A 27,527-nucleotide genomic window follows, 5' to 3' on the forward strand; every position below is an offset into this window, starting at 1 on the left:
CTAGCCACTCAAAAGATCATTATTTGATGTGGATGGAAATATTGGGGAAAAAAAGGAAACGAAAACAACTCTTAGAGACATGTAGAATGATAAAAACATTGGCTTGCTGGCAGAGATAAAATATAAAGGCAGGGTCAATGAAATAAGAACTGACGAAAAGCACAGTAAACCAAAATAAGAAAAAAAGAAAGAAAATTAAAAAAAAAGAAAATTGGCAAGATACAAATAACTATTCTGTGCAGGCACAGATTGAAAAGAAAAACAATATATGAAAGTATCTCATATCAAAACAAAAAATAAACAGAAGGAAGGAAAATAGAACACAACACAGCTGGAGTGTAGCAGAGACTCTAAGTGGCAGTGGAAACATGTAATAGAAAATAGTTGGACATGATTTTCATATAGGAAATGAAATCCAATTAAAGTTCCATTTCACCCGAATTGCTGTTCACAGTTAGCTCTGTGGATTATTCTGTGTACTCTCTGTGTAATGACATGTTACTGCAGATTTCTTTTATATCTAATTTCTAACTGATGTATGCACAACAAATATCACTGAGTTCATGTTTATTATAGTTGGATAAAGGCAGAAACAGATACTCTGAAAGGTGAATAAAATAAAAATTTGGGTGAAATGAGTCCTCGTAAAATATGAAATAACTATTAGGTTTGCAAATTATCATCGAAATTATCATTTTTTACATATGCAAACATAATGACCATTTACACAGCAGCTGCTACAGAACTGTGATCAAAATCCATGTTTTCGATATTTTTTTCTTATCGTTGTCACGGTCCTGCACTGGTTGTTGGTGTTTTGGGGTGTTTTTTCCCTTTTAGCACTAAGTTGGTCTGAGCAGGCTTGGAATCCATTCTCCTGGATGGTGTCAGGGCTTCGGCTCTCCTGGTACTGCACCTGCTCTCATCACTGGAGCTGCTTTTTAAGAACCAATTTGTGTACCCAATCGCCAACAGATTGTCAGCTTCAGCAGCATGGTTATCAGGCCACTTGCCAACATTTCCCTGAGTAATGTTTTCTCTTGTGCAAACAAACTTTCTCCTGTAGGCTACCTCCTAGTATCTCCCTGTTGGTCAAGAAGTGGCTTATTCACCTGTGCTTTCTACCAGTCTCCTTCGTGTAAGCCTGCTACTGTGAAAGACTTCCTGTTGATTACTTACCTCAACTACTTGCCTGCCTGCCCATCTTCCTACAGCTCCTCACTCATTGAGGGTAACCACTGGCTCCCCTCAATATCTCTTTGACATTCTTTACCAGGACATTAATTGAAGCTAAACTATTCTGGATACACCGGATTATCACCTTCTAATCATTCCTTGACTTAACACACCTCTCCTCTCCTTCGGTGACTCAGACCCCGTAACCAAACTGTTTTCCAAACTCCCTGATTCCCCAGCACAATCTCATCTGTTAAACAAACCTTTTACACTTCACGTCTTCACTGGGTTTTGCTTAAGAGTCCACATTACTTTGGCTGCCCTAGCCATGACAATCATGATATCTATCAAAAGCATAAAAATCCAGTATCACCTTACTACACAAGTATACCACGCATTTATCATCATCATATGATCATCGTGTCTACATGTACAAGTACAGCAGTATTTCAATATTTACCTAGTTAAGACCTTACTCTGAATAAAACGATCCTATTTAAACATAATTTTTTATAACCGTAACCAAATAAGGGCACTTTTGGTTTAGGAAATACTTGTTTTAACATATGTAGAGTTTGCCGATCTTAATCAGATTTTGTAGACATGCACCTCGATCGCACTAACAGAGATTCCAAATCCACTAATTATGTGATTATAATAATTTTTTTGTTTTTTGTTTCTGTCTCAAGATCTGGCAACACCAGCTCGTCTGAGTTCAGTGCAGAACAAAAAGGCTGCGATAAAAAGAAGATGCACTGTTGGGCCGACTAAGACACCCAAGTAGGCTAAAGGCCAGAACACAGGCGCTGAATGACACGAATCTAAACAGTGGCTCCTACTATTTTCTACTTTAACAACCCACGAAAGCAGCAGCTGGCCCCACAACAGAATGTATGATGTGTTGTCTGGCGTAACTTCTGAATGATGTCCTATTATCAAGCTTCGCCGCACCTGAAGAAACACATTTTTAATTAATTATACCCACTCCATGCAAGAACATCCATCCCATAGCAGCTCTTCTTCTATGTGTTTTAGAAGTTTTTTTGTGAAACGTTTTTTCCCCCATAACTTTATAGCAGGGCTGTCACTTATCATGTATTTGTAAAATGGATTAGTTTTTTTTTATTAAAAAAATGAATAAACTTACCTTTAGAATCCACAATTCAAATTAAAATCTTATCCGAAATATTGCTGTTTAAGTGTCTCACTAAATGTCTCACTTTGGCAGAAAACCCCTTTATGGTAGACTTTTTTTTGTATAATACAAATATTTTCTGTGATGTAAAAGTAATTATATACTTTATAGGCGAAGCTCATCTTAAATCCCACCAAACCGTACAGCTTTGCCACCTGCTGACCTAAACCGGTACGCTACCTGCCTTGTCCCTTGTAAGATATAAAATGTAGGACTTATAGTAAGTTTAGCCTCTGTGTTGTAAGAAAAAATATTAAAACATGGTAGCCTACCAGCTATGCTATTTTTAAGACATCCAGCTGGCATACCAAATACCCTTACTCAGTTTAAAAGTTTAAAACATTTACTCCTGTCCTACACTTGGAAGGTCCTGTTTAGTAAGTCTTTGTGTCAGCAAGAATTAACTGTGCCGATGGGTCCTTCAGTGAGACATTGGGTGCCTTCCCAGTTTTTCCCTGTGAATTGGTTTGCACAGGGTATTACTACCATAGAGGAAAAAAAAAAAAAAGCTCAGTTAAAAGGGAACTGTTATCTGTGACGCTGGGAGAAATTAGTAACGATTCATTACTTCACCAAAGGATGACACAGAAGATTAGTCATTGGGCCTGGTTGGTGTGCCAAAAAATATTCGTGTTTGTTAGTGAAGTAACATACACTTTGTTGTTGTTATTTAAGAAGTTAAGTTTTCAAAAAGTGCTAAAAAATCTTGGGAAACAAGCTATTGTTGACCATATTACTTTAAACTTTCATTTTAATAGTCTGCAGTGAAATCACCACTGTAGCAGTAACAGATATCCAGGGTGATTGTGTTACCGGGGTAATACACAGAAGGAAGGGTTGGGAGAAAAAATACCCAGTACCTGATGAAGCATAAAAGTACTTTGCTTTTACAACAAAAACTCACATATTGAGTTTGAATGTTTAGAATAGAGAAATTTTTGTTTTCTAAGTATTTGACCTCTTTTTGTTGCATTTTTAAATCTAAATTAGGAATCTATTGTGGTGTCACAATTATATATGAAGTCAATGGAACGAAGTATGTTTGTGATTAAATCCGAAAGGTCAAATTCTCAACCTGAGCAAACAATTTGCATGACACTTTGTTCGACAGCCTATCAGTGTCGAGATTCTTCAGACTTTAGGCTACGAGGTTAATAATGGAAATACTGTATATATTTGCTACTTGATTTACAGCTATCATTTGTATTTTATAACAAAGCAATTTAGGACTAAAACCAACGAGATTAACCAACAAATTTTGGGGCATTTTGAGGATTTCTACAACAAGTACAAGGCTGCAACAGAAGTTGCCTTGCTCATTTTTGAAGTTGCAAATAACATTGCTAAACTGGGTGGTATCTCTGGAGGTAACCCCTGCGAACCATGCCACAAAAACAACCGGGTGCCGGGTGCAAGAAGGTAACTGACATTCCTTGTCAAGGGAGCAAGGGGTAGGTTGTACCACGCATCTGGATTAAAAATTGCTGTTCAAAAGCACAATTACATCCTTGACATTGAACTGGGGTATACATGACAAAGTATTACTTACATTTTTAAGAGTGAAACCGGTTAGTCAGTGAAGCATCATATTAAGAGCTTTCTGAACACTTATACTAAAAAATAAAATTTGCCTTTGATTAACGTTCACCAAGTAATTAAACATATAATTAAATTCCAAGTTTTAGAGCACAGAGGCCCCCAGGCACTAATTATCCAGAATCCTTACCTATTGCCATGTAGTCTTCACTGTCCCCAGGTAGAAGAGTGGCCAATGGGCCAGCATACAGCAGCAGCCCGTCATCTCCCTCTGTCATAAACTCCAGTGAAAGATGGCTATCAAAGCATGGCTTTATAGGAGGAAACCAGGCATAACCGTTGCCAAGGAAACTAAGTCTAGTCTGCTGACAATCTGGCCCCTCAAGCTGCGGGGGGCAGTGGCACCTGTAGCACAGAGGAGGGGAAAAAGTGAAGAAAACCAGGACAAAACAAGCGGAAAGAAAAAATCAGTGTCATTCAGTTTTGAGGTCTGAGAAATCTTCACATTGTCAGTTCTCTGGCGTACGAGACAGTCATGTTTATTCACACAGGCAGAGAGGTCTGACTTTGCTTGAACATGCTGGCTGTCAACAGAGAGCGGCAAGAGCACTTTTATCAATCAACTGTTTGCATTAGTGACAAAGCCGCGAATTTTCAGTTCTACATTAAATCAATTAGCTGTGAACACAACATTACTCTGGTTTATTCTTTATCTATCACAGCTGTCTGAGCTGAACTCCCTGGAGACTGTTCATGCACAGCACATCACGTATTCTTTGTTAGGAGATAATTAAATCTATTTCACTCACTTTTCTGTATGCCGGGCCACTGCTGATGTTCTGGACTTTCTTCCACTATCTTCCCCCACCTCCTCCTCAATCTTAAGGTATTACACACTCTGCTAGATTGCCTCCGCTTGTACTTATCTACTTTGATTAGAGCTTTAGTGTTAAGGATCACTGTTCTTGCAGAAACTGGAAATTAAATGTTCTTCATGACTCTCTTGGATCTCTTTGTGTAAGAGGTAAATCTCAATAATCGTACACAAATGTCATAAAGACATGAAGATACATAAGGTGATGAAAAACAACCCATTCAGTTGCAACGATGGCGAGGATTGAGGGGACCGGTTGATCTTACCCTGTCCTCTCCAATGCAGGCATGTGAGACAAGCTGGCTTTGCTGATAATGTCAAAGCCATCTATTTTCATGCAGTGTCTGAAGAAGTCTGCGTGTAAGGGGCTTTTTCTCCCATCGCTGTTTATTGTGCAGAGGGGCAACATATGTCAGGAATACTGATCCATATGCAGCAAAAGGGACGGCTTAGGCTGAGTGAAACCTTGTGCATACATGTGCACACACTGAGCATAGCTCCTCAATCTTTCGCTGCTCTTTCATGTGACTCATGAGTGGTGCCTGTTAAAACCAGGAAGGGTCTCACTGACAATATCTGATTAGCTGCTGTCTGAGGTTTCCAGTTAAATTCCTCTAACAGAGGAAAAGACCAAAAATTGGATTCTTTATAGCTGGTTGACTTTCATATCAACACACATATAGCACATACCGAGAGTTATCTAACACAACATGGATTTTTTATGGGTTTAAGGCTACGTGCCCACGACAACGCTCTGAAGCATAAACGCAGATGTCCGTTTTTTTCCTCCACAATTTATCTGCGTTCTCACGAGTGTCTTGGGGGTGGATATCTGTCTATCCATGGGAACAGGGAAAACGTATAAAACTCATAAAACTCGCAGTTTGCCGATGTAGTATGCACGCCCCGGACGTATAGGTGGCAGTAGCAACAATACCAAAAACGTGTGCAAAAAACGGACTTCTGCGTTTTGAACTGTTCCTATGGCGACGAGAGGTTGGAAAGTTTTCAAGATCTCCACTCTGGGGGGCGTTTGTGTTTTCTCCGTTTTGAACTCCTAAAAACGCCGTCGCCGTGTGCAAGATAGGCACATCTGTCGAAATGTTCTACGTTTATCTGTCGTTACCGTTGTCGTGGGCACGTAGCCTAAGTTGAAACTATCTAAAAGATAATGAAAATAAGTTCTGTACATGCTGTCTTTGAGGACGTGGCCTTTGACAAACTTGCATATTCATGTAAATGGCATTAAGTGAGATTTTAATAAGTTGTGAGCACTGTGGGGGGCAGATTTAAAATAATCCCATTGCCCTATATTTATCTAATCTGAAATGTATGAAATGAAGTGCATGTGTTTTCCCAACATAAGACACCCACAGAGACCTTTACATTTGGAGATGAAGGCCTTTAAACTGACTACAGGCATTGATCAATATTTAATGTTTAATTTAATATTACAAACGTTGTTTATTACCTACTAGGAGGTTTTACAAAACACAGCATACTATGACTTTAAAATTCACAGGTTACAAAACTAGATGCCTTCCAGTTGATCTTTGAAAGATATGGTATGATACAGCATATGGACATATGAACAGTGCTTCCACGGCAAATTCAGTTTGCCTTTTAGAAAATCAGGCTTTTTTCACTTCAGTTTACAATACTGAGGAGTAGCTCAAAACCATTTGGTCTTTAGGGCACTTTTAGTAATCACTTTTACAAGGGATCTGAAGGACTACAGAGAGGACTGCAGTATATAAAGAATATATTATTTATGTCTCTAAACTTTTAAGAGCCTTTTTCCAAGTCCAACTGCAGGCATGCCTCTCACCTGTATCCATTCTGGGTGTCGATGCACGTTCCCCCATTAAGGCAGGGATTATTTGGGTAGGAGGAGCAGGGTTGGTGGGTCATTTCTCTGGCAGCACAGCCACACACAGGCATGGATGTCACTTTCACTGAGACCAGGGATAAAGCACCAGAGTCTATCAAGGTGGGTGAGTCACTGATGGTTAACTGTGTGTAGCAGCCGCCGGATGCCTTGCAGTCGACGTACACACACTCATCGACCTGCACCTGGATCACATTCACACGCAGAAGTGACTCCAGCTGCAGCGAGAATGGAAGAGAAAGTAGGGGGAGACAAAAATGGGATTTACATTAACTGTCAGTGGAGATAACAGGGATTTGGATCTCCAATTTTGGTGGCTAGTTGGAAACAGACATATACCATATGGAGGGACAAAACACCCTCACAATACAAGCAAAAGAGAAAAACAAGGCTTGCAAAATAAGTGATAAAATGGCAAGATAATCACGTTGATGCAGGATGATAACATGATTGAAAGAAAGTGTGTCACAGAGGGAGGGAAGACAATTACAATAGAATGAAAGACAAATAGCCATGAAAGGGTCAAGCTGTAAACAGACAGAAAGTTTGGTGTGAGAATAAAATGGCAGATAAAAAGCCATGTTAGATCTCCTCCTCAAGCAAACAAGTGTATCGCTTGATTTATTACCACAGATCTCTATCAGTCTGACAGTATGTATATATACCTTCTTTTTATGTGCTGAAAGGGCACTGTGCAGTTTCTCAGGGCGCAAATAGCCACTATTAGTGAGCACATAGAAATGGATGTCCACTGTTTTCTGCTCCCTGTCCTCTATGCTGAAAATGTTGATACTTCCAGGTCTAACGGATAGGGTTTCGGATAGGAAGTCCCAGAACACCTCCAGTCGACTCTTCCCCTCCATGTTCAGGTCGATAAACTCTCTCGCTGTAATGCCTAAAGGAGACAAAGAGAATGAAGGCTCGTGATACAGGAACTACTGACTCTTCAATGACAACTAGAGTTGATCAAAGACTATGAAGTTCCTGATTCCATTAGCAAAATAGGTAGCCTAACATCTCCCTCTATTGATCCATTTCATCTCTAGCCCCTTTCACACTGCCGAATAACCCGCGTTTAATTCGCGAATTTAGCGTGTCCGCTGTTGTGTTCACACTGCCGACCCGGGCTGCCGCGTCAACTCGACTCGCCTTTCGACCCGCGTCGGACCCTAGTCTTTTTGCCGAGCCGAGTTTGATGTGAACACAATCGACGCGGGTCGGACGTGGGCGTGACGTGAGGAGTTTAAAAGACAGAATGTACAGCTGATTCAGAACAACAGCGACAGGTGAGGACAAGTTTTACTCTGTTTTAGCCTACATCAAGTTGGAGACATTTTTTAATATGGCCAACTAGGGAGACAAGGAGGTCCGCGAGCTCCTCAGCCCCCGAACAGAGGACGTTATTTTCCGCCACATTTCGGGGACGGTGAAAGATGGACCTCTGCTGTAAGGGCTGGCCAGAAAGATGGGAGAGCGCGGTTTCCCACGCAGCAAGACGCACCGTAAAGTAACATCTCCATGAACTGCATTGCAAAAATGAGTTCTCAAGGTGTCCCGCCATCGTTTGTTTGAAAAATTTGATGCAGACAGGTGTATTTCACCCTACCTCCGACGCATGGCTTGTGCCTACGTCATTGTACACGCCCAGCATTTTATGTGTTTCGTGTGATGCTCTGCCACTAGGCAACTCCCCCTGAACTCGGCTTCAGGCGACACGGGTCACCCTGACACGCCAAGCGTTCACGTTGCTCGACGCGGGTCGAAGGTGCAATTTGGACCCGCTAAGATAGCGGGTCGCAGTGTGAAAGGGGCTACTGACTTGTCCATAAGGTGAATGAGTCTTGACACAGCCCAGTATAAATAACTTGTTTCCTCCCTGACATAAAGTTAAAGTCTTGAAAAACCGCCTTGTACAAAATATTTTAACAACTGACAAAAATCAATCGTATTTGGGTTGCAACCTCCCAGTAATGTCTGGAGAATGTGAGCAGTCATCTTTAATCTCTCAAATATGATAACGACTTGGAGTCAGAGGAATCCATAATGGTCTTTGACTCTGTTCAGCGAATGGCTTTTTAAATGTCAAGGACTTTACCTGACACTTCCAAATTGACCTTTATAACTCAGATTTGATCTGAGAGACTGTCAGAAAAATGAATACTCTAAATATAAACTTCAAAGTGCAGACAAAGAAGAAGAAGAAAACTATTATGAACAAGCAGTGTGAACTGTTGCTTTAAAATGTTTAGAAATGTTAAACAATGCGAGCATAAAAAAAAGCTCTTGACAGCCTATTATTTCAGATTTAACTGGATTGACAACCTGATAATCATTCAATGAAAAGTACCAATTTATTCATGCCTGCGGCAGATGCTGCCTCTTTCAACATCAACTTCAAAACAGAATTTACCAGTGATAACAAAGAAGATTTTTTTTTTTTTTGAAAAAATGATTGAGACTGGGAATCAAACAGAAAGGCTTTTATATGCAGTTCTGGGGTCATGTAATGACATAAGCAGCAAAACAAAGCGCATCTTCTATTCAGCTGCTGATCTGCTGGCACCCTTGGATAATGAACTAAAACAGATTTGTGCCATCAGGTATGTCTGTGTTTCTGCAAACGTTACCTGCCAAACGCAGCGATGCAGATGACATGATGGCCTTTTCCTCCAGCTCCCTGACATGAACCCTGACTCCTGAGATTACATCAGGCCACACCCCATCAGAAACCCCTACCCTCAACCAGTAGCTGCCTGCTGGAGTGCTCTGTCGGATGGTCAGCACTCCTGAGCTCTGGTTCAGACTGAAGTACCTGAGAGAAGAAGAGCAGCCGTGAGGTAGGAAAGGACTGGTTCAGTGTAAGATGACAGAGAATGAAAATAAAAGACAAGTGGCTGTTTATGTTTCTGAGCCTCTTGGCAGAAAGACAAGTGGAGAGCTGGTCAGTGATACTTGGGTGTACTCCAGCAAAAACTGAATGTGAATTAATTTGAACACAATAAGAGGAAACTAGAAAAATTGAAACAACCAAGAAGGAAAAGAGGAGAGAAAAAAAGGGAATTCTTTGGCTCCAAGTACTCCTAAAAATGCTTGATAGTTGTCATGGTAACTATCAGAATTTTCTATATGAATAAAACAAATATGCCAATGGTATTTCTAATCTGATTTTGAAAGTTTGAATACTGAATAGCCGCACAAGGTCCCCAATGTAGTTAAAATGTGCTCGTACAGGCTGATTCATCTTCACAATCTTATGCAGGCTGACAAAGATTTCTCAGTCTGTTTGATTTTCATTGTATTTTCCAGAGTGGCAATTACTGATGATGGCAATTATTAAAATCTTATTGAAAAGTGTGGCATATATGAGAGGTCAGGGAATTTAATCTGAGATTGGGAGGAAAAATCAGATAGACACATTTCAAGACAAGTGATATCATTCACAAAGGCCTTGATGGGGAAATGCAGACTCATCACCAATTCCACTGCCTCTTTAGTGCTCAACTTCTACATTTTGGGCTGTACTTGTTGCAAGGCGCCTCTGCTGCACATTTAGAGATCTGCATGTTTTCAGAAAAATGTATTTAGCAGTGAGCTCTTACTTTGCTGCGCTTGTCTCTAGAGTGTATGTCTTGTTGTCCCAGTCATCTGGATCTGGGGCATACACCTTCCCCAGTGCTGCATTTGCCATCCTTCCTGTTCAAGGTAAACACACACATGCACACACATTGGTTCAGTCAGGACAAAATCTGCTGATGCCAACACTTATCTTTTCGTCCCTCTCTTCTCCCTATCTTGCATTCTTGTGTTCTGTTCTACTTATTATGCTCATAACTGTGGAGTCCCACCGCTGGAATGAATAGGCTCTCAATGCTCCACTTCAGAGAGCGTGGGGCTTAAGGAAGCGAGGCTATCTCAGTATGGATTATGTTATTATCGACCTGCAGTGCCAGAGTATTGCAACTGGGTAAACAATGGCAGCCTGGATGAGTCATGGTGCTTCTGTTTCACACAATTACCAAAACTACCATGTAGCTGTGTGTAGGATCAAAACACTAACAAGCCAAAGTATCTAACCAACTTACCTGGGGGGTGAAAACAAAAACAGGCAAAAGAATGATGATCTTTGCAATAAAGTGAAGTTCATAATAGCTTTAGGCATCGGGCTGGCAAGGGATGAATGTGCTTACGGCTTAAGAAAGAATTTTATGTTATTACCATAACAAAACACTGGTAGAATATAAAGGTAAAAGAGCAATTATGAATTCCAGACTACACCGGGCAGGTATAGCAGTGATAACTATTGCCTTCAGATTTATCCTCAGTTCCCCTCCTCAGTCAAGTTCTGCCTGCAGTGCAAAGCTCTGAAGCAGAAACAAAAAACAAAGAAAGAAATGAGGGTAGGGATGCAACTCACCCTTGCGGCTATGCACATAGATATCTTTCTCTCCTGCCTGATGGGCGTTATCATTATGATCGCCAATAGTAATGGTGAGAGTGTTTGTGGCCGTTATCGGTGGAATGCCACTGTCAATCATTATCACCGGCAAGTGGAACTCGTTCTGCCTTTCCCTGTCAAATCTCCGTAGGGTGGTGAGAGTGGCAGAGCCGTTCCCATGGTCCTGAAGGTGGAAGTCAGCAGAGTAAAGTGACGGCAGAGAGAGAAAGAAAGGAGGACCGTGCTCTGGGGAGTCTCTGTCCACAACATGAAGCAGAGCTGAACTCTGGTTGAGCCAAACCACTTGAGGTGCTGGGCCGTTTTCCCACAGCACAGGAGTGTAGGCTGTCTCCAACTCTGGTCCGTTATCATTCATGTCAAGCAACGGCAAGTGGACCGTGACACTACCAGTCAGTGCTGGTGTACCACGGTCTGTAGCCATGACAACCAGCTCATAACCTGCCACTGTCTCCCTGTCCAGTGGCTTGACGACAGTGACAACACCAGCACGACTGACTGTAAAATGTCCATATGGGTCTGATTGGTGGAGAATGCTGTACAAAACCTCCCCATTTAGGCCTGAGTCAGAGTCAGCGGCTGCAACCTGAATCACGCTGGTTCCTACAGTCACATCCTCAGGCAAAGGGGAGAGCAGGTGGGAGCTCGGAATAAACACAGGGACATTATCATTCTCATCCTCCACCAGAATCAGACAGTGAATAAGGCTCGCAAAGTCTGAGTCCTCTACTCTTATGGTGAGGTTAAACCGCTGTTCCCCAGGCTGCTCAAAGTCCAGTTTTTTCTTTAGCCTCAGAGTGCCCATCTGCTCCAATCTGTTACTAACCATGTAGAATCGTTGCTCTGAATCTCCTGCCACCACACTAAATGCCAACTGTCCATACATGCCATCATCAGGATCCACTGCACTCAGCTCCATAAGGGGAGAATCCTCCTGTGTGCTTTCAGGTACACGAGCACCACACCAATCCTCTCTAAACCTTGGAACATGGTCGTTGATGTCTGTTACCACAATAGTGACAGTAGCTGTACCTGTCATACCCCCACCATCCCTGGCCTCTACTACCAGGTGGTGGCTGTCAGCAAGCTCTCGGTCAAGACCCTCTGCTGCCACAGATATGCTGCCAGTGCTGGAATCAATAGTGAAAAGGTCTGCTTTGTTTGAATTGACTGCATTCACTGTAATCCGGTAAGTGAGGATGGCATTTTGACCAACGGCTGCGTCATCAAGATCGACTGCTGTCATTTCCACCACAAACGTTCCAGAAGGAGAGTTCTCTGCCACGTTACTGAGGCAATTATCAGGCGCACATGAGAAGGCGGGAGCGTTGTCATTGATGTCCCACACGTTGATGATTACATCTGTAAAACCAGTAAGTCCCTCGCCCTCTTCGTCCGTCGCCATGACAACGAATCGCCAGACTGCACGCTCTTCTCGGTCCATTGTACGCTGAGCATACATTTCTCCTGTGATGTCGTTGATCATGAAATGTGACTCTGCTCCTTGGCCGTGAATGGAGTACCGTATGGCACCCTGATCTGCATCTTTGTCTGGGTCAGTGGCCGTCACCTGCAGGGATAAAGACAATTTCCTAAGAAAATGGATATTCACTCATGCATTTAAACCCCAATTACTACTTCCTCTTATCTCTTTTCAACCATCATCCAAGTCTTCTTTGCTTTGGATTTTTTTAGACAGCTCATTTAAGTGTTTGCACTTTTTTTCTGACCACCTAAATTAAAGCAACAAGCTCTGATCAGGAATGTTTCTAGCGTCTAGTCAAAAAGTGGGTTAGACAGCCTTACTGCTGAATTTTCCCGTGCAAGATCCATCACTGCCGTCACTGTAACTTAGTGGAATTAAAATTCTATAATGTTCCAGGCTCAATTCAAACATTAGCAGGAGGAGATAAACTGAAATAACATGCCAGGATAAGAAATTGTAAGCATTAGTCAGCTGTCACATAAGGCTACAATGATAGCAAAGTTTAGAAGGATGATGATTAAAAAAAAAGACAGGACTAAATATAATTGCAGATGTATGGATTAATGATTACTGAAAAATAGAGAAAATCTTTTTGCAGTAAGCCTCTCACCTGTAATACAAACACAGGTGACCCGTCAAGCTCCTCTGTAACTGATCCATAGTACTCGTTCATGGAGAACACAGGTGCCTCGTCATTCTTATTAACCACAGTGACAACAACAGCAGCATAGTCTTCCCACTTCCCGTCTGAGGCGAGCACCAGTAGCTTGTACCTCTTTTGCTGCTCATAGTCCAGCGGCTGTGCAATAAAGATGGTCCCAACTTCTGGCTCGATGTCAAAAGCCCCACCTTTATTACCGGATGTTATCTGGTAGCGTAACTTGGCATTTGCCCCTGTGGCACATATCACAAAATGCATAATTAGGATTGTGTGTAGTAACATTTTAACTAGGTTTTCAAATCTACAGCAGGTTGCTATCAACGATGTTGTTTGAGTAATATCTGTACTGAAAATTTCCATATGGTACCTTTTCTTAACTTAATACTAACTATGTGGAGTTTTACACCTCATTTCCTCCAAGAGTTGAGGATTAGAAGATTTTCCTGTAACCCTTTCTTGTTTGATTACTCAATTAAATGGAAACTTTGTACTTTGTGTCCTCGGCTTTAATCAGATACTAATTAAAAAAAAAAAGTAATGAGAGTGGAGAGCAGCGCTGTGCACCCTGATGGTGCCCTCTATAGAATTATTGTAAGGCTTAGGTGAGGTTGGGGGATGCAGTTTACTAAAAAGGAAGTCAGTCACTGTATTTATTTATGTGTTCACCAATCTAATGTTTTAATGTTGGAATAGATGAGATAATCTTTTGGAACATACAGTCTTTGCTTTCAATCATCCCGAGGGGTTAAAGTAGCTAAAATCCCATGTAAATTCACTAATCTGTTCTATTAAGACAGCCATAACTGCAAAATACACCCTGTCTCCCACAGGGCTCTGGCAGGCTTACAGCAGTCAGAGCCAGGGTGGGGTCTTTACACAAGAAAGATTGAGCATGGTCTCTTAGGCGCAAATGAAACAGTATTGTAACTCTAATGTTGGGGGTTGGTATTATTCCACAGCTATTCATCATTAGTACTGCAGCCCAGCCTAAGCTGCACCCCCGCTCTCCATAAATACTTGATTAACGGACCTAAACATTCCCGATAAAGGGATCTTAGGCCAGTGCTGTATAGAGCATGAGCAACTGCTTTATTGCTTAAATCCCACCCACCTACTGTGTGGGAGCATGTCACTCTTTTTGGAACAAATGTGCTACAGTGCATTACCACTCACTTAAATGACTACTAAATCTGGCACACAGCTTGATTGCAGTAACATGATTTTTGCAGTGCTCAGGCCAGATTGAAATAGTCTGCCCCCAGGGGGACTTCATGTGTACTGCTATATACACTTATTATGTAGCAAAAAGGGTGTCTCTTTGGCACACAACTCAATAAAAAACGGACTGATAGACTACCAAAATAACATTGGGCCTCATGCAAGAACCGTTCGTACGCACAGATTTGTTCTTAAATAGTCCGTACGAGTGATTTAAGAGGATTTGCGCATTCACCAATCTTTTCGTATTTTACGTTTTCTTTCAGGTACGAACAGAATTTACGAGTGATCCAGACCTGTCGTAGGAGTTTCGTAAAATAGTCCGCTGTTATTCAAATCAAGTTTGCTTGACTAATGGATTGTATATTTAAATACCTTCATCTTCATCATTAGCACTAACAGTGACAACTGCCAGGCCCACATCTGCATTCTCATCGACACCAACTTCATACAGTCGCTGAGCAAAGACAGGCTTGTTGTCGTTGACATCGCTGATAAAAACCCTCACATAAGCTGTGTCTGCAAGAATGAGAATGGTAGAAGATTAAACAGCAAAGCACACTCGCACACATGCACCCACAATTCAACTAACACTGTACAGTATGCGTTACTCTCCTTCCATCTGTTTATTGATTCTACATTACATTGTCTCTGTTTAGAGTTAAATAGCTATTTAACTTAACAACATTTGCCTCAGTGACAGAAAAATCAGACCCAACGTTACTTAAAAAGATTCGTTATTATTTAAATAGATCTATTTATTATTTTAACTGTGATGACAATATAATTCCAGTATCACAGCTAAACCTCTTTAGGCAGCTGCAATTTTTTTGCTGAGAGGAGATATAGACACTCTCTACTGGGAAAGTTAAATATTCATAAGATGACAAGTGTTTGTGTCTTATCTGTGCCCTCCTCATTACACTGTTTATTTCTTTAGTAAAAAAAACTGTAAATTATCAGCTCAGAGAGCACATTGGTGACATGGTAATTTGGAGCTGCTGCAGTAAGAGATGATGATGGGGGAACGTGGATTTTTTTTCTTGGCTTGTTTTTACATTTCTCTCCTCTTTTTGGTGTATCCCAGAGGTGACAGAGAGCCAGGTAATGTTTGCAGTGTAGATGAGCCCTTCTGGATGTGACAGATATGTAGACACAGCTAAGGCTCATTGTAAATGCTAAGCAGCCCTGGCAACCCAGGAGAGAGGGCTTTGCTGCTCCAAAACATCACCCGTTACCTCTAATACCAGCTTCACAAATATAGGCAAAAGACCAACTTTGGAATAGAAATGTCAAATTACATCACTTCAGATACAGACTCAGATTTTCTGACTGCCAAAATTTCACAGACGGAGCATGGTAAATAAACAAAGACAATACAGTTTAAATATTGAATAGTAAAAATTAAAACAAGAACAAGAAAGGGTTTGTAACAAAAAAAGAGAATGGCAATACATTTCTGAGCTCTTTTATCATGGAAAGGCATTAGACTGTCTGGTCATGGCTGTGGAATAAATCAAATTAAGATTCCCTTTTCAAAGTCAATCTCAAGGTGTGTATTTAAACCAATGCTGTTTAAAACACAGGGCACAGAGGTAGCACCGTTCATAGAAATATCAAGTTTGGGTATGCCCTTTAGGCCTACAAGAAAAAAGCGATGAATTTTTTTTTTCTATTAATGAATGGAACATTATTTGAAGGCAGGGGTCACTTCAAAGTTAACTCTGCCAACTAGTTTGACATAAAAAGGCTAAGGATCCACTAATGGCATTTTCCCATTTTATGGTACGGTACAGTTCCAGCTCCTCAATGCTGCATTCTCCATTGCAGGTAGTATTCCTTTACTGTGGGCAGGATCAGCAGGGAGACACACAACTTTGCTTTGTGAGTGTGTTTATAACATTACTCAGACGACTTTATCCAGGGTGACTTTCAAGCAAGGAGTAGGGTAAGCGTACCTATAAAGCCCACCAAATCTACTTTTCAGACATTTTTAATATATACCGCCCCAATTGAAGTGAGAACATTTTAGTTAAAATGATAATCTAATGTCTCATTTGAAGTGTCAATAATTCATTTATACCAATTATTTATTTTTTTTTTATTGTTTAATTTGTCAAAATATGTCAAAAGTCTGGCATGGGCTTACTGGGTACTTAATGTACCCATTAAAGTAATACTATGTAACATTTCTACCTTAAAATAACAGCTTGAAAAAAATTGTGCGGCTAGAATGAGTTTTAATATTACGATTGGCCTGTCTCCTATGCCCTTCGGGGGTCTGAGTTGGAAAAACTGTGCTATGTAACTTTGCTGGACCGGCCCGGGAATGGCCCGGGAGCTGAGCGGAAGTACTTCGACTTGCTTTCTGGCACACCTACCGCAAAAACAAATAGACCCCTCTCACGCTCCCAGGTACATTTGATTACTCTTACCTTCTCGGTCGACATAGCTTGCACCTTTTGACTCCTCGCCGGTTCGTCAACAAACGTGAAACGTGAAAGCGAAAGGGTGTTGTATTTACGACAGTGTAACCGTACATTACCTCCAAGCCTGTAGGGGGAGCTCCATAGTGGGCTTTTTGAGCAGTTACATTGTATTGCTTTAAGTCCATGGGTGTTCCAAATAAGCCCACTTCATGATTTGTTGATAAATACATATATATTTAAAAATCTTAACAATCCAAAGTTGTTCTATTAAAATATGTAATGTCTTAGCTCTTAATAGCTATTTTCATTTTGTCTCCACTCCTCTCCACTGGCCTGTAAATGGTATTTGAAATATGCGTGATCAGCCTTTTGCTGTGTTGTCAACACAGAACATGTCTTCTTTGGAATGTAGCCAAAAACCTATTCATTAACAAAATCAAAATTAGAATGGAAATTACTCTTCAATACTTCATCTTTCAATATGTGTTGTCATTTTGTCTGAATCTCTATCCTACATTGTACTGTTCGCATTTACAATTGGCCAAAATTTCTGGTCCAGCCAGCTGGTTGAGAGTGCAGATATTTTTATCTAGATTTCTGAAGACCTAATGACTGAAAGAAAGGCAGTTTCCTGGTTCAATACTATTTTTTTAAGAATAATAAATGAGTCAATTTCAGTATTTACAATTAAACAAATAACTTTAATTGATATTTAAAACATAAAATGTATAGAATGTAGGCCTATCCAGAATGAATTGACCTATGCAACATCACTGATATTTAAATTTGGGTATTTAATTATCTGCATTATGAAGCTGATTGATTAGGTGAGGTCAAAGTTAGGCAGGAAAATGGTTCAAAAGTCAAAAGGGAGAAAATCTCCATTGAAACACAGCCAAGTGGGCTTAATGGGAGCAGGTGGGCTTAAAGGGAACATCAGTGAATTTCTGGTTAAAAGTCAGAATATTTCATTCTACACACATGACATTAAAAAACAACTACATGACATGAATCTATATATGCTGCAGTAACATAACATAAAAAGTATCAATTGATCATGCATTTAAGTTATTAGCTATACTCATTTACCACCACCCTAAATGGTGTGTTTTTTTTGCTGGAGTCCCCTTTAAGCCCACTTGGTAAATATGTTAATTAAAAAATAAATAAAACTAAATGTACACATGTATTATCTATTTAACACTATAATAGGATAGATTCTGCCTACAAAGATGTAAACTGCACATGCTTATCATGCTTTATGTCATTGCAATGAACAATGTTATATGCAGTGACTATTGATGCAGCATGTGGGCTGTTGGCTAGCATGCTAAAACACATATTTTGACCTCAAAATAAAAAATATTTCTAATTCTAGTAAAATTCTGACGTATGTTTTATTCAAAGCACTAATCTCTTAGATTTTGATAACAAATGAGTACTTGCCAAAAGCAGGAGTAGAAATATGGAAAAAAAATCTTTTTTTCAGTGCATCAAAATCACTGAAGTTTTTTTGCAACTTCTTCTGGGAGCAGCAGGCATGTCACTCAAGTAATGTCGCTAACTCAAGATTGACAAATCGGATTGGCTTACAATCAAAAGTATAATTTATGTAACAAGCAGCTTCATTGGAAGAACCTAGCCTGGCTGATGCGTCCACCATCTCGATGAGATGGTGGTCTGGGAACTAGGTGTGCATTTTCTCGTATTTGAGGCGTGGTTTACGAATGCCTAGAGCCGTTTATTGGGCGCTACGAATGTCTATCAAATGGCGTCTGGTTCTTCCCATGCTGCTTTGCGCGCGATTCATAGCCAATTGTATCACTTATACCAGATGACGACAGAAATTCGACGAGGAAGAAGAAGAAAAAAAGTAAAATAAAAGTAAACTTGCGCTCTAAGCTACTTAAAGTGATGGTTTGGAGTAGATTCACCCTAGGGTCATTTGAACCGTGACATCCAGCCAAGTTTTTCCGATATTGGCTGAACATCAGCCGAGTTACTGAGTTATTCCGAATAGCTTAGTACAAGCGCTAATGGACCCTGGCAGTATCTCCAAAATTACCGCACTAAAATCACATGCCATGACACCAAACTTCTACAGTAGTACAAATATGGTCTGTACTCACAAAACGATACATTTGGAAGTTTGTACATAGTCCAGGAGTTTATTATTGTCAACACAAGCCTAATAGCTTCTCTGCTGCTAAAGCTGCGTCAACGTCACTTCCTTGATCTGGGAGCTTCAATGTAAGATGAGGGTTGATCTACTACTGTAGATAACAAAGTATATACTATATTCTACATGAATTTTTATTTTGTAGAGTTGTGAATTTATTTTATCAATGGAGAACTTGAGCAGCCTTGCTTTGTTGTCTACAGTAGTAGATCAACCCTCATCTTACATTGATCCACTGATGCCATGTAATAGTACATAGTACGTATGACTCACATTTATAAACTCTTTCAAATAAGGAGCCTCCAGCATGTACCTGTCACCTATAGAAACTCCTGAAAAAACTTAAGCTATAGTTGGCTTTTGTTAATTCAAATGAACACAGATTTAGCAACTGCACAGGGTATTTCCTCCAACATGTGTTAAAAAAATTGCACACAAATTAACTCATTGTGAAAAAAAAGGAAATTTTTTCCAAACAACCCATAACTTATAAATCTAGAAGTTGTCTCCCCACAAGTGAAAGCCAGATGAGCCAGTGCTGGTTTCCAGTTTTCTGGATGGAAAGTATGCACCTACCATGTATCATGAAAGAGTTTGACTTCTTATGTCCCAAAATGGCACCATGAACACGTACTGTTAGGCCAATTTAGAAACATAACCATTCAGTTTTAACACTGCAAATAATAAGACAGTGGCAGATTTTGCTTCCCTTATATTTAGAGTGTCCCAAAACTGTGAACATTTCCCATAATAGAGTAAAATACAAATACATGTTTTTTGCTGGATAAAAAATCCTTCCCATGCATTCATCCATCCTCCCATCCAACCATCCACCTATCTGCCATCCATCCACCAATCAGTCGATGCTTCTAATTTCTAACCTGTGTTGGGCTGTTTGTTTTTGCCAGGTCGTGCTGACTCTTGGCCATCTTCTGACTGAACTTCCAGTAAGTAGGAGCTACGCGCCTCACGGTCAAACACAGCTTCTGTGTAGATGATCCCGTGTTTTGGGTCAATACGAAACAAATGGTGGTCGCCACTGCTGTCATTCAGCAGAGAGTAAGTGATCTGTGGAGGTAATTTGAAAAGTAATAAATATACACCATACTTTGAACAGTCACCTGCAGTAACAGAAATGAAAGGAGCTATATCTGAAAATGTCAGGGTGTCTCCCTCATATTCCCAGAATCCGTCTCCTCATTAAATCAAACCAAGACACTCTTGTCTGCCAATATTGTCACAATCATTCAGAAAACTGATGACAGCAACTCTGAACACTACCTCAACAATACAACAGTGGAATAAAAGCTCCTACACTGAAGGGAGTGGGGCGTGATGTTACATAATGTTCCTTCCGGTGTGACAGGGATGGTTTAGCAATGAAAAATCACTCTGTGGATTTTTGTGAAAGCTTGTCATTTCCTGTTCTTTCAGAACTTGAACACAAACAGATCACCACAAACCTCTCCGTTAAGACCCAGGTCTTTGTCGTGAGCAGACACTTGGAGAACTGAAGTCCCTATCTCTGCTCCTTCAGTCACTGAGGCCTCGTAGATTGAGGATGTGAAAAATGGCACGTTGTCGTTGACATCTTAGAAAAGAACAAAGATTTAGTAGCAAAATGATCATTTTATTTCCACAGTGTGTCTGTATTAAACTCTCAAGTATTTAGAACTGTGCCAGATGCAGATATCTTTTTTCTCTCAAACATAAAATGATTAACTACATAAATGTGTTGTCTTATCTTTTCATCATACAAATTAATTGTACTTTGATATCTAATCTTAATGAAATGCATTACACAATATAAAGTATATAACACATCCTTGAAAAAAATTCCAACTGAATGATGAAATCTACCAATCTCTTTTACATATCTGATGACAAAGGAGTAAAAAAATATACCTGTAATATTAACATAAACTCTTGTGAAAGCAGCAAGAGGCACTGCGGCTACGTTTTGCGCCCGGACTTGGAGAGAGAATAAGGGAGTGGTCTCGTAGTCTAGCGGCTCAGACACCAGAATAGATGCAGAGCCATCTTCCCGATTGGGGGAGAGGTAGAAACGAACTGGCATGTTGGTTTCAGGGACCATCCCATCCTCAAGGTTGTAGGTCACCCTTGGGTCACCCAACTGAGAGGTTGCCTTAATTGTCTGAAAAATATGGGAAGTTTAATGATGGTTAAACTTGGCCTGGATGTCAGGGAATGCTGATATAAGGTGAGCATAATAGAAAAAATAGAAAAAAACAAAATAGAAAAAACAACTCTGAGTTTAGTAAATCATGAACCAAATGCTGTTGATCCTCACAGAAATAGTTATTTAATTACCTAAAAAAAATCATCCTTTTAAGAAGCTCAGATGTAATTCACCCAAGAAATATATCATTACTGGAGGTGTTTTGTTCTTGATAATTATATCTCTTTAAAGAAACAAAGACCCAGTAGACCGATTGTTTCCACAGGTCAAAGCTTTTTAAGGTTCCACATTAAACTCTTTGTACCCAGTTTTCAATCATGTAGCTAACGGCTCTCAGTTATTAATTTTTCTAAAATGACCCAGATGTAGCCACATGAATCCTTATACATTATCTCTGACCGCCAGCAAGACCTAGAGTTACTGTAACATTGCCTTGTTATCTGAACAAAGACAATAAGGTCTACAACTTTCTTAGTTAATCTGACCTCCTTTGTCTGTACCCTAATTAGATTTTTATGAAATTACAAATGTCTAGATCAGATTGTTGATTACCAGGAGGCACACATACTGTACTGACCTCAAGGAAAAAAATTCCTTCCTTTTATTGTATCTTAACACCACATTGTTGATGCATTTCTTGTGTGCAAAAACAACTGATAACTCAAGTAGACTGACTTTTGCAATAGTAACTTTTTAGTTTTTTTTTGTAAAGTTTGTGCTATGAATAAATAGATGTGCCCAACTACAGACCCAAGCCACCCCTTTGGATGACACACTCGATTTAAGTGGATAAACTTGACTGGTTTGTTCATATATTTGTTTTATATTCACTTAAAATGCATTTTATTGAATGTTTTATGATGACATAACTAAAGGAAACACATTTGTCTCATAAAGTTGTTCTACATACTATGTTACTGGAGTTTTGACCTCTGCAACTGTTTGCAAATTACAGGGCAACTAAAGGTTTATAGAATGGACACACATAAAATTGTTATTGATTTTCTCTGCAAGGAAGCAAAGACGTGTAGTTTACAAACTAATTCTTTAAATGCTGTTTGAGTTCCTGGAGTGTTGGCCGCTTTCATTTTTCTCCTCTCCTTGCACCTTGGAAAAAGGTGAAGCTGTGCCAGAAACCTTCACATTGTAATTTCATAGTTGCAGCAAGACTCCATGAGGTCAGCAAGTCCAGCCAAGAACTAATGAAAGCATTTGACTTCTTGTATAATTGCAGAACTTTTTACATTTTTTCTGGAAAGATCAAACAAAAAATATCATATGTCAATAAGTGAGCTCAAGAAGGGCTAGTATTTTTCCTGCAGGACACAGATAGATATTTGCCCCTGGTCTTATGCCATGTAATGGTTTCTTGGCTCTGGCCTCATGCTCAACTGCTTCAAGCTGCTAAAGACGGATATCATTCTGGACTTAAAGGAATAATTTAGCATTTTGGGAAATGTGATTATTCGCTTTCTTGCCGAGTGTCAGATGATACCACTCTTATGTTTGTGTGAGCTGGAGCTTGGAGGCGATTAGCTTAGCTTAGCACAAAAGCTGGTAACAAAGTTAATCTGGCAAAACAAATGAGATACAATTTGTTAATTAGTGCGCTTCAGGACCACTGTTATGCTGCGTGTACACCAAGAGCGACCTACGCTACCTGGTAGCAGAGGTAGCTGGAGAAGCTTCGCTTGAGAATTTGCTTTGGTAGCTTTGGTAGCTCGTGACGTCACATTTAGAATGTTCAATTTTTAAAGGCCCAGCGGCTGTGCAGCACCCCCGCGGAAAAAAAACATGAGGAAAGTGAGGGCAGGGACACGAATAAACGTGTTGTTATTTACAATTTGTTATACAAGATATACATCACGTTACAAATGATGTAAAACTACATTAGGTACACCTGAGAAGAGCAGGAATAGCAGAGGCAGCTGCAAAATAAACTAAATTTGAAATGAAATCCGAAATAAAACTTAATTGCAGTGAGAAAGGTATGCGTGGGGTTACTACATTATTGTATTGAAGCACTCGATACGGCATTTGCAACAGTCTCAGGATTAAACGACTATTGTTTGGATAGGAACCAAAGTTTACACGTCTGTTTCCGCGAACCACGCGGATTGTCGGACCCCTACAATCTGTGGATTGTCATTGGTTTTCGCCGAACCGCGTCACAGCTCATTACCATAAAGTTAGCTTGAGTTTAATCGCTGGAATCCGCTCTGGTAGCGCAGTTCTCTTCACCACTGGCGAATTCGCTCTGGTAGCCCAATTAGCTCACCCTCCATAGAGAAATAATGATTTCCGGCGCTCAGGTAGCGTAGGTAGCTGGAGAAGCTTCGCTTGAGAATTTGCTTTGGTAGCTTGTGACGTCATATTTAGAATGTTAAATTTCTAAAGGCCCCGCGGCTGTGCAGCACCCCCGCGGAAAAAAACATGAGGAAAGTGAGGGCAGGGACACGAATAAACGTGTTGTTATTTACAATTTGTTATACAAGATATACATCACGTTACAAATGATGTAAAACTACATTAGGTACACCTGAGAAGAGCAGGAATAGCAGAGGCAGCTGTGAAAAAGAAACTAAATTCGAAATAAAATCCGAAATAAAACTTAATTGCAGTGAGAAAGGTATGCGTGGGGTTACTACATTATTGTATTGAAGCACTCGACACGGCAATTGCAACAGTCTCAGGATTAAACGACTATGGTTTGGATAGGAACCAAAGTTTACACGTCTGTTTCCGCGAACCCCGCGGATTGTCGGACCCCTACAATCTGTGGATTGTCATTGGTTTTCGCCGAAACGCGTCATAGCTCATTACCATAATGTTAGTTTGAGTTTAATCTCTGGAATCCGCTCTGGTAGCGCAGTTCTCTTCACCACTGGCGAATCCGCTCTGGTAGCCCAGTTAGCTCACCCTCCATAGAGAAATAATGATTTCCGGCGCTCAGGTAGCGTAGGTCGCTCTTGGTGTACACGCAGCATTAGGCATGTCTCTTTGACTTTGGACAAAGCTACTAACTGTTTTAACTGTTTTCCAAGCTTTATTTTGAGCTGGAGAAACTTGCTGCAGGCTACAGTTAGGTAATTAACAGACATTGAGTGGTATCAAGCTTTATGTCCAAGTGAAAAGAAGTGAATAAGCCTATTTCCCACTTGCCAAACTCTTTCATTATTTGAGGTGGCTCAGGTAACATTTATTCTCATCTGACAGGGTACAATAACTGGGTCAGACTGCATGTGGGGTTTGTAGTCTGAAAATGTCAAGGGTTGTGTCAAATTTTGATTACATGTATTGCAATGATTGATTACCTGAGTAAGAGCTATAGTAGGATGAAAGTCAAACTTGTTGTCTAAATCCTGAAAAAAATCTCCTATCTCTAAGTGACTTCCCTTGTGAAGACCTTGAAAGTTTTTTCATTCTTCAGATTGATGGCTATATATATTTTTTTTTTTACATCAAAGATACTTTGAATGGATTTAATTGGCCTCTAGTCATGAACCTTGCTTAGTACATGTGGTTTAATGTCAGCTTTTTCTTATAGCATCAATCTATTACAGATTTTCCACTGACAAGCTTTCAAAGGTGTGTTCTGAGCACAAAGAAAACACAGTGTAAAAATAACCCTCACACTCTGCACTAATCCAAGAGGGCAAGCAAACAGACACTTGGTTCAATTACAGTAACCCCAGATAGGAAGAAAAACAAGCATGACAGCATGTGTCCTGACATGGGCAATTTAGTAATTTAAAGTTCCATGCAATCATACCACTATGGGTGTGTCCCTGGCAGTGTTCTCTGGTATGACGACACTGTAGCTATCTTTTTCCCACTGTGGAGGCTGGTTCTTCACATTAGTGATGGTGACTGCCAACTCCACAGAAGTGCTGCGATTTCCTCCATCTGTTGCTATGATGTCCCGTGTGATGTAGGTTCTCTGTGGACAACAGTAACAGTCCAGTTGTTGAAAGGGTCATGATGTTATGGGTTAATGAAATAATCAACCGAAAAATTAAATCATCCCTTAAAAAAGGACAGTATCATTTTTTAGGGTTTTAATACTTTTCATTAGTTTTGTGCATGCTTTTTCATTGCATCTAAAAGGTCTCCAGTTACAAAGCCCCAAAAAGTGTAAGCAGCGGCTCACCCTCTGCTTTCTTTAGTTAATCAGTTGACCAATCAGGGTAGACTGGGACTTAATAAGAGAGGAGTTGATGTTTAAGATGAGTTTCAGACTTGGTTAGATGAATTACTTTCTCACTCTTTGATTAAGTATTAAATCTATTTATGTATTTTTTTTTTATTTTTATTTTATAAGATTTGATTAGATTTAAGAGGCGTTTGTGATCTGCACATGACTTATACAGGCATCAATATCAAATACTTTCATGACAACGTCTCAGAACGGTTTCCCTTACAAATAAAAAGCCAAGATGTCTGAAGTGTAAAATATAGTATATATTCTTGATGTCCAAAGAAAATGGTCAATAATACCCAAGAATCATCTTGACATATTTTGAGTTGAGTAACATTTCCTCTGCACTGCAGCAGTGGCTTTGTGGTCACCGTCAGAAGATGGCAGCAGCAATATAATCCAGATATTTAAATCTGGGTGTAGTCTGTGATCAAATCACCCACAGCTGATTCGTGGCTCTAAACTTGCAGGATGAACATCAGGAAATGATGAGGAAATAATAAATTTACTCAAGAAACAACAAAAGCTGCAGTATAAGCTAGTATATCAGTATATATATAGTAATTCAGATTGTAAATGAGATTGCTTGAATATTGCTTAAATGCTTAAATATTGATTGAAGTGTTAAATTGTACCATTTCACCCACCATCCATTGTCCCATTAATGCATATAGCAAGTCTATTTTTATGCAGGAGTGGTCAGAAAAAAAAAGGGATCTCCCTTGATTTCAGAATTTGATTTGCAATTCCTGGGACAATCCAATAAGTGTGAACAACTCTTGAGCAGCACTTAAATTCAGGGAAAAAATGTTGTAATTTTTATTAAAACCAGCAACTGCTTTATAAAATAGCATCCGGCAAAATGTTTGTCTTTTAAGTTTGTATTACAGGGTTGTTGTCTTATTGTTTTTTTTGTTTTGTTTTTTCAAAATCTCAACGAGAACATATCCATATACAGTAGGATATAAAAATACCTTTTTGTGTCCAGTAGTCTTTCTCCCCATTATTGCAATGAAAAGGCAACCTTTGTATCTCAAAGCTGGGAACATTGCTGCACATTTTATTTTTAAGCGTATTTGTTCTTAATATTGATTACAATGCTATTAGAATCTAATGAGAAAATCAAAATAAAGCCCTGTTTGAGACCAGCTGACACTTAAAATTTAATGAAGTGCTTTTATTATTTTAGCTACAGCACAGAGATTGTGGGGTGATTCAAATCGCTTTTGAAACTATCCTAAAATATGCAGCCGCTTTGGTTGGTGAGTTTTTGGACTTAACACTTTCAATTTTGCATGAAGTCAGTGGTCAAAACATGAAGTCAATATTGCCAGAGACATAAAACACCAGGCTGCAGAGAAATATACTAAATAATAAACAGCCCCACAGTGCTATAGTGTCTATTCCAACTTTTTTTGAATAACTAAAGAAAAACAGGAAGAATAGGCCACAGAAAGTCAATAATTACTTGTGAAAAAATGGAAAACAGTGTGTTGCATCACGCAGTAAATCGCTTGGAAGAAAAAAAAAACTGTTGACAAACAGCGGTGGGTGATAGGCGGCATGTTAATCTTTGTAGGTAGTTTTTAAAATGAACGTTATTATTTGTAATTGAAATTAATCACATTTGCAAAAGACCTGTTTTAATATTGTATGTGTTATCCAACTGGTTGACTTAGTGTTTAAGTTTTTCCACAGATGGTAAGGCAAGGCAAGGCAAGGCAAGGCATCTTTATTTATATAGCGCATTTCATACCACAGGCAACTTAATGTGCTTTACATAAAGACAAGGCATTTAAAAGAACAGCATAAAGCAGCAATTTAAAGAGAAAAAAAAATAGAATAAAAATTGAAAACACAGTTAAAAGCAATCAAAGAAGAGGGGAAAAAGAACGATATAAACTCAACCATACGCACACCGAAAGAGAAATGTTTTTAACCTGGATTTAAAAGTGCTTACAGTTGTGGCTGATTTCAGTTCTGCTGGTAGTTTGTTCCAGTTGTGTGCAGCATAACAGCTAAAAGCTTCTTCAC

At 39.8% G+C, this 27,527-nt stretch overlaps 1 protein-coding gene across 1 annotated transcript in view; it reads right to left on the reverse strand.

Moving 5' to 3' along the window:
* LOC142383745 (neural-cadherin-like) overlaps positions 1-27,527 on the reverse strand; it is a 121,085-nt gene that overhangs the window by 17,619 nt on the left and 75,939 nt on the right. The window contains exons 12-23 of the mRNA XM_075469443.1: positions 25,068-25,235; positions 21,001-21,250; positions 20,559-20,686; positions 19,977-20,163; positions 14,863-15,006; positions 13,219-13,502; positions 11,084-12,692; positions 10,269-10,362; positions 9,297-9,481; positions 7,335-7,564; positions 6,610-6,887; positions 4,098-4,312 (exon numbers count right to left, since the gene is read on the reverse strand). Of these exons, the coding sequence (XP_075325558.1) occupies positions 4,098-4,312; positions 6,610-6,887; positions 7,335-7,564; positions 9,297-9,481; positions 10,269-10,362; positions 11,084-12,692; positions 13,219-13,502; positions 14,863-15,006; positions 19,977-20,163; positions 20,559-20,686; positions 21,001-21,250; positions 25,068-25,235 (3,772 nt within the window). The remainder of the gene's footprint in view (positions 1-4,097; positions 4,313-6,609; positions 6,888-7,334; positions 7,565-9,296; positions 9,482-10,268; positions 10,363-11,083; positions 12,693-13,218; positions 13,503-14,862; positions 15,007-19,976; positions 20,164-20,558; positions 20,687-21,000; positions 21,251-25,067; positions 25,236-27,527) is intronic.

This window comes from Odontesthes bonariensis, chromosome 7 (genome assembly GCF_027942865.1).
Source record: "Odontesthes bonariensis isolate fOdoBon6 chromosome 7, fOdoBon6.hap1, whole genome shotgun sequence".
NCBI lineage: Eukaryota > Metazoa > Chordata > Actinopteri > Atheriniformes > Atherinopsidae > Odontesthes > Odontesthes bonariensis.